The sequence below is a fragment of the Bufo gargarizans genome, chromosome 9 (genome assembly GCF_014858855.1).
Source record: "Bufo gargarizans isolate SCDJY-AF-19 chromosome 9, ASM1485885v1, whole genome shotgun sequence".
Taxonomy (NCBI): Eukaryota; Metazoa; Chordata; class Amphibia; order Anura; family Bufonidae; genus Bufo; species Bufo gargarizans.
In genome coordinates this window covers 194637516-194651733 of record NC_058088.1, presented here as the reverse complement: position 1 = coordinate 194651733, position 14218 = coordinate 194637516, and the positions used below count along the sequence as shown (strand labels likewise).

The 14218-nt window shown below is 46.9% G+C and overlaps 1 protein-coding gene and 1 pseudogene across 1 annotated transcript in view; both read left to right on the top strand.

The window, feature by feature from the left end:
• Positions 1 to 404: 404 nt before the first annotated feature.
• LOC122919959 lies at positions 405 to 523 on the top strand (annotated as a pseudogene).
• Positions 524 to 7068: 6545 nt separating this feature from the next.
• Positions 7069 to 14218, top strand: part of LOC122919940 (tyrosine-protein kinase ABL1-like) — a 75125-nt gene continuing 67975 nt past the window's right edge. Inside the window, exon 1 of the mRNA XM_044269186.1 lies at positions 7069 to 7846. Coding sequence (XP_044125121.1) covers positions 7711 to 7846 — 136 coding nt within the window. The 5' untranslated portion in view covers positions 7069 to 7710. The remainder of the gene's footprint in view (positions 7847 to 14218) is intronic.

The following is a 14218-nucleotide window of genomic DNA, read 5'->3' as shown; positions in this document are numbered from 1 at the left end:
GTATATATTGATATACGGAGAGAGAAGAACCCTTAACTACATTACTGCTGTCTTGAACTTCTTCTTTCTGATAAAATAATAGGGTGACAACCACGCCACCAATTGGTGATGTTTGTCAATCATCAGGTATTTTGGGATAGTGGTGGCATGCGTGTGTACTTTTACCAACTGCACGCATGCACCCACCTGTATCCCCCAAATCCTGCATGACCAATGTCAATTTATTATGTGATTTGATTGGATGACGTCCCAATCACATAAAAATTCTTTTTATATATTTTTAATTCTTAATATTATTATTCTTTTAGTAGAAGGACTTTCTCATTTAGAAACCTAATAAGTGGCTAAAATTATTTAATTCTTTTCTTAAAAGGAGTATCAGATTTTATATTTCCCTTCCTTTATTTATTGGCCATGCCACCCTGGGTACGCCTGATCTCGTCCGATCTCAGAAGCAAAGCAGGGTTGGGCTCGGCCAGTACTTGGATGGGAGACCACCTGGGAAGAGCGGGTGCTGTAGACCTTTATATATATATATCAATTTTTTAAATCTTTTTAAGGTCATATCATGCCACTTCCTATTTATGTTTAATAACATTGTTTATTTTTCAGGAATCTAGTTATTGTATCTGTAGGGCAACATTATATGTATGTGATCTTCACAATATATGCTTTTCTTTTTCCTCCCCTCCTCTATTTTTGTGAATGTTCTAAATGTTTTTTTTCTGTTGAATCACAGTAGATTTCCAGTGAGAGCGCCCTCTGGTTTATAAAAACGACTCTGATAAGTTTCTACCTGACTATGCGATGTGCGGTTATAGAAATGCAAGTCAGACGGCTCTCTCACCATTCAAGTGTCCCTGTAACTAGGTAACGGCTCTCACATGATCGGATCTTACTCACGTGATGTGAGCCATGTGATACCAGGTTGAGTGACGTGAGCTAGCTTCTTTAGAGAGGACGGCCCCCTCACCACTTTTGTTACCTTGTGACCGAGCAACGGCTCTCACGTGACTGGGATCCGGTCATGTGACACAGGTCCTAGAGTCTTGATAGAACTTTACAATCACCTTATTTGATTAGAAACCTGTGATGCGTTTGCTATTGCACACCTCATAGGGTCGGCCCCCATATGGGCATATTGTTTTGAGGTCACTTACAAAACGGACTATTTTCAGTGTGCTTTTTTAGCTTTATATAATACAAATGTGTTTCTAATGTGCACATCGGCGGCTCATTATGAGAGCTTGCAGATATGCACATTATATTTGCCACTGATCATTTAGGCAACACCCAAATCTCCTCCCTTCTGACCCTGTGACCCTTTAAGGGCGGTATGTTTGTAAGTATAAATATGTGTAGCCTTGTGCTGTTACTTTGTGCAGCTCTGTGTACCTGATGAAGGGGAGTGATTCCCCGAAACGCGTTGTATCGCTGCATTAAAAAGATTTCTTCTTGATCCTGGTGACTGGCTGACGGTAATTCGCGCCGTGGGACGTGTTTTTGTTCCTTTATAAGGGAAATAATAGCATTCTGAATACAGACTGCAGAGTACAATAGGAATGGAGGGGTTAAAAAAATAATAATTTAACTCGCCTTAATCCACTTGATCGCGCTGCCGGCATCTCCTTCTGTCTCCTTTCTTTGCTGTGTGCAGGAACAGGACCTGTGGTGATGTCACTCCGGTTATAAGGGAAAATAATAAAGATCGGGTCTCCATCCCGATCGTCTCCTAGCAACGGTGTGTGAAAATCGCACCGCATCCGCACTTGCTTGCGGATGCTTGCGATTTTCACGCAGCCCCATTCACTTCTATGGGGCCTGTGTTGCGTGGAAAACGCAGAATATAAAGCTTGCTGCGATTTTCACGCAACGCACAAGTGATGTGTGAAAATCACCGCTCATGTGCACAGCCCCATAGAAATGAATGGGTCCGGATTCAGTGCGGGTGCAATGCGCTCACCTCACGCATCGCACCCGTGCGGAAATCTCACCTGTGTGAAAAGGGCCTAAATGTCCTTCTGCTGAACACCTGGAAATGGTCCGGACCGGGGAGAAGGGTCTGTGTCTGGATGATGGACAATATGATCCTCTGCTGGAGCATGTTCACCTCACTTAAACCACTGCACCCAACCCCTATGTCAGAACAGCCTCGATGGCGAACAACTCATTGATACGTGCGATAATGTGCCCCCCTTTCAGTCACCCGGGCAAAGACATGTCTAGCAGTCAATGATCTCCCACCAAGAGGTATACTACCCAAAAGCAGCCTCTGGGAGCTTTTACACCCTCTTGTGGTAAGAGCCAGTGTCTAGTCAGACCACACCTGTAATCAGTGACATCTCTGCCTGAGACATTACTGCAGGAGGAGGTTTTCAGAAATCTGACATTTCTACCTGGGGGTGGTGTATGTGTGTGTGTGTGTGTGTATATATATATATAATCTCTATGTAGAGGGTGAAAATACGTGACACCCGAGAGACAGGTTTAGGCTACATGCACACAACCGTATGTGTTTTGCGGTCCGCAAAAAAAAAAACGGATGACAGTTTTTTTTGTGGATCCATTGTAACAATGCCTAAAACGAACAAGAATAGGACGTTATTTTTTGCAGGGCTACAGAACGGACATATGGAGATCACACGGTGTGCTGTCCGCATTTTTTGCGGACCCATTGAAATGAATGGGTCTGCATCCTATCCGCGCAAAAATCCAAACAAACAACGTTCGCGTGCACGTAGCCTTACACGGCTGAGGTCACAGAGCCGGGCAGCTCCTTGTGCGTCGCCGCCCTTTAAAGGGGTTGTGTCACTTCAGTAAGTGGGATTTATCATGTAGAGAAAGTTAATACAAGACACTTACTAATATATTAACATCATCCATATTGCTTCCTTTACTGGCGGTATTCATCTTTCTATCACATGTATACACCGTTCGTTTCCATGGTTACAGACCACCCTGCAATCCATCAGTGGTGGTTGTGCTTGCACATTATAGGAAAAAAGCACCAGCCTATGTGGCTCCCATGGTCCCGGCCACCAGAGAGGCTGACGCTTTTTCCTATAGTGTGCAAGCACGACCACCGCTGATCGATTGCAGGGTGGTCTGTAACCACGGAAACGAGCAGTGTATAATGTGATGGAAAAATGTATCCGGCCGGCAAAGGAAGAAAAATGGAGAATAACAATACATTAGTAAGTGCCTTGTATTAACTTTCTCTACATGATAAATGCAACTTACTGAAGTGAGAGGACCCCTTTAGTTCCCGCACTCTATCGCAGTATCATTTCCCCTTTCTCCACGCTTGCCGTCTCGTCCCTACTTCTGCTTTCCCCCAAAAAAACTGAAAATGAAAGTTGTATATTACGCTAAAAATAGAAGAGACTGTCAGTTTGAAGCTGCTCAATATGGCCGCCCGTTCCGTTTTCCCAGACTCCTCCAGGGAAAGTCCGCCACCTCCTAAAGTACACATCTGCTTTTGTGGGTTATGCAGGAAGTCTGGGCCAGTATGGTGGGGCTGATGGCCGCAGGCTGCAAAATCTGAGGATCCTCTCCTCCTTGCATTCTGGAGCCGGGCGTGATGATGGCGGTTGGAGACACCGTCCTGTAGTCATTACTGAGCAGGACCCGTCACAAGAGGACAGAAGTCCTTGTGAAAAAGCGCCTACGGTTCTGGACGGCAGTGCCGGTGTTCTGAGCAATAACCTGGCCCTGAAAAATTCCCGGCCAGCCTGAGGGGTTAATGGCCCGGCATCGCCAGTAATGCTGTACGTCTGACCAGCAGCCGTGGTACGGACACTGGAAGACGCTCCACCTTGTGGACATCGGAATGAGGCCTTAATGCCAAAGGCCCCTCTGACTTCTTATGGGGTCTGTTGAGATGTCCTCCAAATGTGAGTGAATCTGCGGCAGATATGTGAACATCTATATTAGAGAATCTCAATTACCACCGCTATAGTGTGAACAGAGCCCCGAGTATATAATATACGGCTGTATACCGGCCTATAGTGTGAACAGAGCCCTGAGTATATAATATACCGCTGTATACCGGCCTATAGTGTGAACAGAGCCCCGAGTATATAATATACGGCTGTATACCGGCCTATAGTGTGAATAGAGCCCTGTGTATATAATATACGGCTGTATACCGGCCTATAGTGTGAACAGAGCCCTGAGTATATAATATACCGCTGTATACCGGCCTATAGTGTGAACAGAGCCCTGTGTATATAATATACCGGCCTATAGTGTGGATAGTGCCCTGTGTATATAATATACCGACCTATAGTGTGAATAGAGCCCTGTGTATATAATATACCGACCTATAGTGTGAATAGAGCCCTGTGTATATAATATACCGACCTATAGTGTGAATAGAGCCCTGTGTATATAATATACCGACCTATAGTGTGAATAGAGCCCTGTGTATATAATATACCGCTGTATACCGACCTATAGTGTGAATAGAGCCCTGTGTATATAGTATACCGGCCTATAGTGTGGATAGTGCCCTGTGTATATAATATACCGACCTATAGTGTGGATAGTGCCCTGTGTATATAATATACCGACCTATAGTGTGGATAGTGCCCTGTGTATATAATATACCGACCTATAGTGTGAATAGTGCCCTGTGTATATAATATACCGACCTATAGTGTGAATAGTGCCCTGTGTATATAATATACCGACCTATAGTGTGAACAGAGCCCTGTGTATATAATATATGGCTGTATACCGGCCTATAGTGTGAACAGAGTCCTGTGTATATAATATACCGAACTATAGCGTGAATAGTGCCCTGTGTATATATTATACTGACCTATAGTGTGAATAGTGCCCCGTGTATATAATATACCGGCCTATAGTGTGAACAGTGCCCTGGGTATATAGTATACCGACCTATAGTGTGAATAGTGCCCTGTGTATATAGTATACCGCTGTATACCGGCCTATAGATTGAATAGAGCCCTGTGTATATAATATACCGGCCTATAGTGTGAATAGAGCCCTGTGTATATAGTATACCGGCCTATAGTGTGGATAGTGCCCTGTGTATATAATATACCGACCTATAGTGTGAATAGAGCCCTGTGTATATAATATACTGACCTATAGTGTGAATAGTGCCCTGTGTATATAATATACCGCTGTATACCGACCTATAGTGTGAATAGAGCCCTGTGTATATAGTATACCGGCCTATAGTGTGGATAGTGCCCTGTGTATATAATTTACCGACCTATAGTGTGGATAGTGCCCTGTGTATATAATATACCGACCTATAGTGTGAATAGAGCCCTGTGTATATAGTATACCGGCCTATAGTGTGGATAGTGCCCTGTGTATATAATATACCGACCTATAGTGTGGATAGTGCCCTGTGTATATAATATACCGACCTATAGTGTGGATAGTGCCCTGTGTATATAATATACCGACCTATAGTGTGGATAGTGCCCTGTGTATATAATATACCGACCTATAGTGTGAATAGTGCCCTGTGTATATAATATACTGACCTATAGTGTGAATAGAGCCCTGTGTATATAATATACAGGCCTATAGTGTGAACAGAGTCCTGTGTATATAATATACCGAACTATAGCGTGAATAGTGCCCTGTGTATATATTATACTGACCTATAGTGTGAATAGTGCCCCGTGTATATAATATACCGGCCTATAGTGTGAACAGTGCCCTGTGTATATAATATACCGTCCTATAGTGTGAATAGAGCCCTGTGTATATAATATACCGGCCTATAGATTGAATAGAGCCCTGTGTATATAATATACCGGCCTATAGTGTGAATAGAGCCCTGTGTATATAATATACCGGCCTATAGTGTGAATAGAGCCCTGTGTATATAATATACCGGCCTATAGTGTGAATAGAGCCCTGTGTATATAATATACCGGCCTATAGTGTGAATAGAGCCCTGTGTATATAATATACCGACCTATAGTGTGAATAGAGCCCTGTGTATATAATATACCGCTGTATACCGGCCTATAGTGTGAATAGAGCCCTGTGTATATAGTATACCGGCCTATAGTGTGAATAGAGCCCTGTGTATATAATATACCGGCCTATAGTGTGAATAGAGCCCTGTGTATATAATATACCGCTGTATACCGGCCTATAGTGTGAACAGAGCCGTGTGTATATAATATACCGCTGTATGCCGGCCTATAGTGTGAATAGAGCCCTGTGTATATAGTATACCGGCCTATAGTGTGAATAGAGCCCTGTGTATATAATATACCGACCTAAAGTGTGGATAGTGCCCTGTGTATATAATATACCGACCTATAGTGTGAACAGAGCCCTGTGTATATAATATACCGGCCTATAGTGTGAATAGAGCCCTGTGTATATAATATACCGCTGTATACCGGCCTATAGTGTGAATAGAGCCCTGTGTATATAATATACCGCTGTATACCGGCCTATAGTGTGAATAGAGCCCTGTGTATATAATATACCGCTGTATACCGGCCTATAGTGTGAATAGAGCCCTGTGTATATAATATACCGACCTAAAGTGTGGATAGTGCCCTGTGTATATAATATACCGGCCTATAGTGTAAATAGAGCCCCGTGTATATAATATACCGGCCTATAGTGTGAATAGAGCCCTGTGTATATAATATACCGACCTATAGTGTGGATAGTGCCCTGTGTATATAATATACCGCTGTATACCGGCCTATAGTGTGAATAGAGCCCTGTGTATATAATATACAGCTGTATACCGGCCTATAGTGTGAATAGAGCCCTGTGTATATAGTATACCGGCCTATAGTGTGAATAGAGCCCTGTGTATATAATATACCGCTGTATACCGGCCTATAGTGTGAATAGAGCCCTGTGTATATAATATACCGGCCTATAGTGTGAATAGAGCCCTGTACATGACGACACGGACCCAGCGCCGTCTCCCCTCACCGCTCCCTCTGTCTCTCCAGCCGCGGTACTAGCGCGCATGCGTCTGGTCACCTATGTTCACAGCCAACCTGTTTCCGGAAGTGACGTCACGGCGTCTCCCAGGGCAGCAGTGGCAGCGGCGGCGAGGGCCCATCATGGCGGCGGTGGAGAGGGCAGGAAGTCCCGGCGGCCGCTGACTCTCCCAGCCCGGGGGTCCCTCCGTCCTGTCCTGATTTCTTGTGTGACCGGAGGAGCTGTCAGAAGGGGCTCCAGCCCTACATTAGGGGCCACTCCTCCTCAGAAGCTGTAGACCCCTTCCCTTTATAGAAGGGAGACCCCCCAGGGGCCTGAGGACCCCCAGAAACGGGGATGACCAAGGAAGTGACCGCGGGGACGAGACGTGTGTGTACTTACCGGTGCTGCTAGGCCGGGGGCGCCCCCTATTTCACTTAACCCCTTGGTGACCTGACTGACTTAACCCTTTCATGACCCTGCCATAAGCCATGCCATGGCTGACCCTGGGAGCAGCCCCCCATGATCCCCAGCGCGCTGCCCCTGAGGAGCGTCTCTGCAGACCCCCGACATTTATGTTTTTTTGTGATGAAATCCTCAAACCACATCCTGCTCCATCTGTGACAGCCGAAGTTCCTCTTCTCAGCGACTTGACATGAGCGCTCGGACGCGGTGAGACCAGGGGAGCGCGACGGACGCCAGCAAAGAGCGAAACGCGCCGACTGGAAACTTTTTACATTTTTCCCCCGCAAATTGTTGGTTCATCCTATGGGTCAGCAGCCCGGAAAAGTGCTCGGGGACCAGAGGAGGCCCAGTCTGCCTGTCCTACCCTTCATTAAAGGGGCCGGGAAGAAGGAGGCCGCCAAACATGGCGGCCCACACTGCAACGTCTTCGTGGAGCACGGTAAGGGATGGCGTCTGCGACCGATCTATAAACTTCCATAACTTAGAGTAAAATTCCTTTTATCAGCGGTGATGTAGGTGGAGCTTACCATGACAGGCATTTAATATTCACTTCCTGTCAGGATAAGCTCCGCCCCTATACGTCCCACAACCCGCCATCCCCTCTCCTGGCTTTTTTTCTTCTATAGACAGCGCCACTCCTGTCCACAGGCCGTGTGTGGTATTACACCCCCCATTCATTTCAGTACCGGGCACAACCCATGGACAGGAGTGGCGTTTTCTAACCGCTCTATATACGCAGCAGTGTGGAGGCGGCGCTGTGTGTGTCATGTCGCTAGTCATCGCCTGGCTCCTCAGATTGATTTATATATATTTTTAATAAGAATTGCGGTTTGTAATCGCTCATCACCTTTCACGTGGAAGAGACTGGATCCATCACCGACCGCCATTGTCGGCGGAATTGATGTGATTGTATTGAGAGGGGGCAGAGCGCGCCCAGGCGGGTCCTGCGTTATTCTGCCGCTCTGGAAGGTAAGGCTGGGTCGGCGAGCGGATTTCTCCACCTCAAATCCACGTCATATTAAAGGGTCTGTGTACTTAGAGTACAGACCAAAAGTTTGGACGCACCTTCTCATTCAAGGAGTTTTGTTTATTTTCATGACTATGACAATTGTAGATTCACACTGAAGGCATCAAAACTATGAATTATCACATGTGGAATTATATACATAACAAAAAAGTGTGAAACAACTGAAAATATGTCATATTCTAGGTTCTTCACAGTAGCCACCTTTTGCTTTGATTACTGCTTTGCACACTCTTGGCATTCTCTTGATGAGCTTCAAGAGGTGGTCACCTGAAATGGTCTTCCAACAGTCTTGAAGGAGTTCCCAGAGATGCTTAGCACTTGTTGGCCCTTTTGCCTTCACTCTGCGTCCAGCTCACCCCAAACCATCTCGATTGGGTTCAGGTCCGGTGACTGTGGAGGCCAGGTCATCTGGCGCAGCACCCCATCACTCTCCTTCATGGTCAAATAGCCCTTACACAGCCTGGAGGTGCGTTTGGGGTCATTGTCCTGTGGAAAAATAAATGATGGTCCAACTAAACGCAAACCGGATGGAATAGCATGCCGCTGCAAGATGCTGTGGTGGCCATGCTGGTTCAGTATGCCTTCAATTCTGAATAAATCCCCAACAGTGTCACCAGCAAAGCCCCCCCACACCATCACACCTCCTCCTCCATGCTTCACGGTGGGAACCAGGCATGTAAAGTCCATCCGTTCACCTTTTCTGCGTCGCACAAAGACACGGTGGTTGGAACCAAAGATCTCAAATTTGGACTCATCAGACCAAAGCACAGATTTCCACTGGTCTAATGTCCATTCCTTGTGTTCTTTAGCCCAAACAAGTCTCTTCTGCTTGTTGCCCGTCCTTAGCAGTGGTTTCCTAGCAGATCTTCTACCATGAAGGCCTGATTCACACAGTCTCCTCCTAACAGTTGTTCTAGAGACGTGTCTGCTGCTAGACCTCTGGGTGGCATTGACCTGGTCTCTGATCTGAGCTGCTGTTAACCTGCGATTTCTGAGGCTGGTGACTCGGAGGAACTTCTCCTCCGCAGCAGAGGTGACTCTTGGTCTTCCTTTCCTGGGGCGGTCCGCATGTCAGCCAGTTTCTTTGTAGCGCTTGATGGTTTTTGTGACTGCACTTGGCGACACTTTCAAAGTTTTCCCAATTTTTTTTCGGACTGACTGACCTTCATTTCTTAAAGTAATGATGGCCGCTCGCTTTTCTTTACTTAGCTGCTTTTTTCTTGCCATAATACAAATTCTAACAGTCTATTCAGTAGGACTATCAGCTGTGTATCCACCTGACTTCTCCACAACGCAACTGATGGTCCCAACCCCATTTATAAGGCAAGAAATCCCACTTATTACACCTGACAGGACACACCTGTGAAGTGAAGACCATTTCAGGTGACTACCTCTGGAAGCTCATCAAGAGAATGCCAAGAGTGTGCAAAGCAGTAATCAAAGCAAAAGGTGGCTACTGTGAAGAACCTAGAATATGACATATTTTCAGATGTTTCACACTTTTTTGTTATGTATATAATTCCACATGTGATAATTCATAGTTTTGATGCTTTCAGTGCGAATCTACAATTGTCATAGTCATGAAAATAAAGAAAACTCTGTGAATGAGAAGCTGTGTCCAAACTTTTGGTCTGTACTGTATATTAATCTTTCAAAAGTTTAGATCAGTGGGCGTCTGATCCGGGTCTGGAGAGGTGGAACCTGCCCCTATCTGACATTGACGGTCTGTCCTAGCAGTGTGCCATCGATGTGCCAGTTGGAGACCCCCCTTGAAGGGCACGGCTACATGGGCAGAGTTCGCACATATCTGGGATCTGAAATCCATGACATGTCAATTTCACCCTTTCCAGTGCAGAGTGTGAAATCTGGGGCAAATCCGTCCGCGCTGTGTGAGATCCGCCCGGTACCGAGATCTGCTACAGATTTGATGTACTGGAATCCACCGCTAGAATCTACATCAGTTCTGTCCTGGCTCGTTGCACTCAGCCGGGAATTGCCGGAATGAACTATAATGGGATCCAGCGGTCATCCGGCGAATGTTCAGAGAATCGGCCGGACACATATCACTGCGCGGAGCGGTTTTTGTCCGAATGATTCCCGGCATCGTGTGCTGCAAGCCTAAGGGCTGTATTACACCAACAGATTATCTGACCAATATCCGTCCAATCAGACTAATAGCTGGTGTGTAAAACAGATCTGTGTGTGTAATAGGCCACCTGACCAGTGATTGGTCAGATTTGTATGTAGAAAATAAACCTGAAAGCAACATCAACAACGTGCTAAAAATTCACATAAGGCGACATGCACACGAACGTTAGGGCTCCGTGCCCGTGCTGCGGACTGCAAATTGCGGTCCGCAATGCGCGGGCACAGACCGTGGAGCAGCCGCATGCTGATCGCGGACCCATTCACTTGAATGGGGTCCACGATCTGCATCCGACGGTCCGCACCGCAAAAAAGTAGTGCATGCGCTCCGTAGTGGTTCCGTAGTGGTTCCGTAGTGGTTCCGATCCGTGTCGCCATTCCGCATCTCCGTGATTGTGGACCCATTCAAGTGAATGGGTCCACGATCCGTGATGTGGAATGTACCCGGCCGGTGCCGGTGTATTGCGGACCCGCTCTATGCGGGCCGCAATGCGGCCATGGGGGGCACACGGTCGTGTGCATGAGGCCTTTGTCTGCCTTTTTTACTGCGGTTTTGTGCATTGTTTATTGCAGATTTTCAGTTTACTGCCCCATTGAATTCTGTGGGGAAAACCGCTCTCCAGAAGGTGGGGATTCGCAAAAATAATTGACCTGCCGCGAGTCTTAAAATTCTCACACCGCGCCTCAAAGATCCGAAATGTATACCTGAGATTCGGCAAATCCCAGGCACTTTGCTGGTACTGTATTAGCCCTCATGCACACAACCGCACATCGCAGACACTCTCATAGAAAATGCCTTTTCTTGGCCACAATTGCAGAAATGTTCTATTGTGGAAGCAGACAGCACATTCCGGCCCCATTGAAAATGAACGGGTCCGCACCTGTTCCGCAAAATTGCAGAACGGATGCGGACGTGTGAATGGACCCTTCACCCGACGGGGCTCCTTGTCAGTGAAGCATCAGATTGTGTAATGCCAAGTTTTGCAGCGTGTTCACACAGTGTATTTTGTTGCAGGCTGAATTTGGAGCGGATTTCGTACCGAAAGCCGCCGGCTGTGCAGAAACCACCTCCCGGGTTTCAGTGAGAGGCTGTGGTTTACGGCTGCAACCGTGCCAAGAAAGGACGTGTATCGGGCATGAATGGTAGCACAGCCTCGGTGTGGCCGCCCGGCGACTTTTTGGATCAGAACCAGATTCAGCCTGCTAAACTTGCTGTGTGAACGTCCCCCTAATACATTTTGCATTGCAGTGGTTCAGCATCGAGATCTCCGCTTGCTGTGTGTGTTCATTCTTTATCCTGAGGCTGATGACTTTTCACAGCTGAGGGTTTGTTACCAGTCGAGACAATCCTCTGTGAGCTAAACCCTTCAGCAGCACACACCGCTCTTCCAGACTAACAGCTGTAACCTACACTGATACATTGTAGCGAACTGCTGCTGCGATCATTACGGGTATACTCCTATATGACGCAGGGCCCTCAGATTTTGACGAGGCTGGAGGATTCTAACCCTCGGCCACTTGCTGTAGAATCTGCAGAATGCGGCTTACTTCCGTCGGTAGCGGCACCAACATTCGCCCGGTGTTTTCCCGTTGCATGGAAGTTGGGGTTTCGGAAGCGGCATTCACGTGCAGGGGCTGCAGCTTTCGGCATGGAATCGGTGTGAGATCCAACAGATGGGTTTTAAGCCTCTGATCGTAAGCAATAATTTTTTCATTCTGTGACAACAAGCAGAGATCTTGAAAATGGCAAGCTAATTCAAGTCTATTGCAGAAGTATGTATGGGTCCCGCTCATGGCTGTGTCATACCGATCTGTTGTCACCTCCAGATTTTGCTGGGAGGTTAGGATATATAAGGGTGACAGGTTCCATTGGATGACATGTTACAGAGGTAGAAGCTGCATGTAGGGGAGCCTATGTAATATATACCAGGAAGAGACTCCAGGGCCCTACTTACTCCAGGGCCCTACTTACAGGGGCCCCGGACTGTGAGCCATCAGTGAATCTCCCCACAGGCTGCGGTTCCAGTTCTTCCGTGGATGCGTGCGGTCGGCCTATAAACCTCACGGCGTCTCGTCCTTATTGGTCAGCGGTTATATTGGCTTTTTACTTCTTTAGATCAGCGGCGCCAGAAGTGTTCTGCAGCTGCTCCCCATACATAGGAATTGCTCCAACATGCTCCATTCCCTTCTGTGGCAGTTAAAGGAAGGGCTAGAAAGTATGCATGCTTGGAATTGTAGTTCAGCAACGTCCAGAGGTAGCTGAGCCGAGGGCCAAAGGGAAAGTCTAGGCGAGTGTCAGCTCACGTGCCCTGCACATCAGTGAGTCCTGCTTGTGTCAGTGTTTTGTGCTCCTGTGTACTGTAGTCTTGTGGGTCGTCCAGGTACTTGTTGTGTCGGAGGACTAGTCGCCGCTGATCGCTCCGGTCTCGTATATATCGCAGTGTGGCCCCTGAGCGGCCAGTGTCCTCGGCTGATGGCCGCATATGTGCAGCGCTGTTCTGATAGGGTCTCCACCTTAGCGGGACAGGTGCGGCTCCGGCTTCCCAGGGCGACACTCCCTGCGGCTGCCCTAATAAATGTCACCAACGTAAAGCTGCTGGCGTTATACGGTCATCACCGCCGCCGCTTCTGTGGATTATCGGACTCGTAGCCGCGCGTTCTGGACATTTGAACCTGAAGTCGCCTGCGACAGGAATATCCGGGCAGAAGCGGCATCATTAACCTGCCGCTGCGGAGAGAAAGATCATTCACTATGTAGATTTATAATATATTATGTGTTACAATTCCTAACCATTCTCCAGATCTCTGCTTGCTGTCAGTGAATAAAAACATGCTTATTGCTATCTAGAACCTAAAGACCCATGCTGACCTACACTAGTGCTTCATTTGTTACCGTGGTCATGTGGAAACTCCTGTGCCAATTCCAGACTGATACATTGTAACAAACTATCAGATGTGTTTATTTCAGTCTGGATGGTCTAGACTGGATGAAACTGTTACAGACCCTCCGCTGTGAGTAGACGTTTTTGGTCAGGACTGGTTTTCCCTGGTCAACAAGAATGTTCCTATTCCATGACCGTAAGCAGAGATCTTCGAAATTGCGCGCAATTCTTTTTCTTACTGGTAGCAGCGATTTTAAAGCCTCATTTACACGTCTGCATCTGATCCGCATTTTTTTTGCAGATCATATGCAAACCTATTCACTTCAACCAGGCCGCAAAAAATGTGCTGTCCGCATCCGTAAATTTATTTCCGCACTCCCCCCAAAAAAGGTAAAACATGTCCTATTCTTGTCCGTTTTGCAGACAAGGATATGTATTGTTAAATGGATGCAACATGGACGTCATCTGTATATTTTGCGGATCATTTATTATTATTTTTTTACGGACTGCAAAATACATAGTCGGGTGAATGTGCCCTATGGTCGTGTGTGCCCAGTGCCTGTATTGCGGCCCACAATAAACGGGCATCGGCCGCGTGCCATCCGTGTCATGGATGTGGACCCAATGACTTAAAAGGATTCGCAATATGCGGTGAGGGACGGAGGCACAGATTGGATGGCGACGAAAGCGATATGAAGTACTTCTGCGGGGTTTCGGTCCATGCCTCTGCACCTCAAAAAAAATACATGTCCCGTTT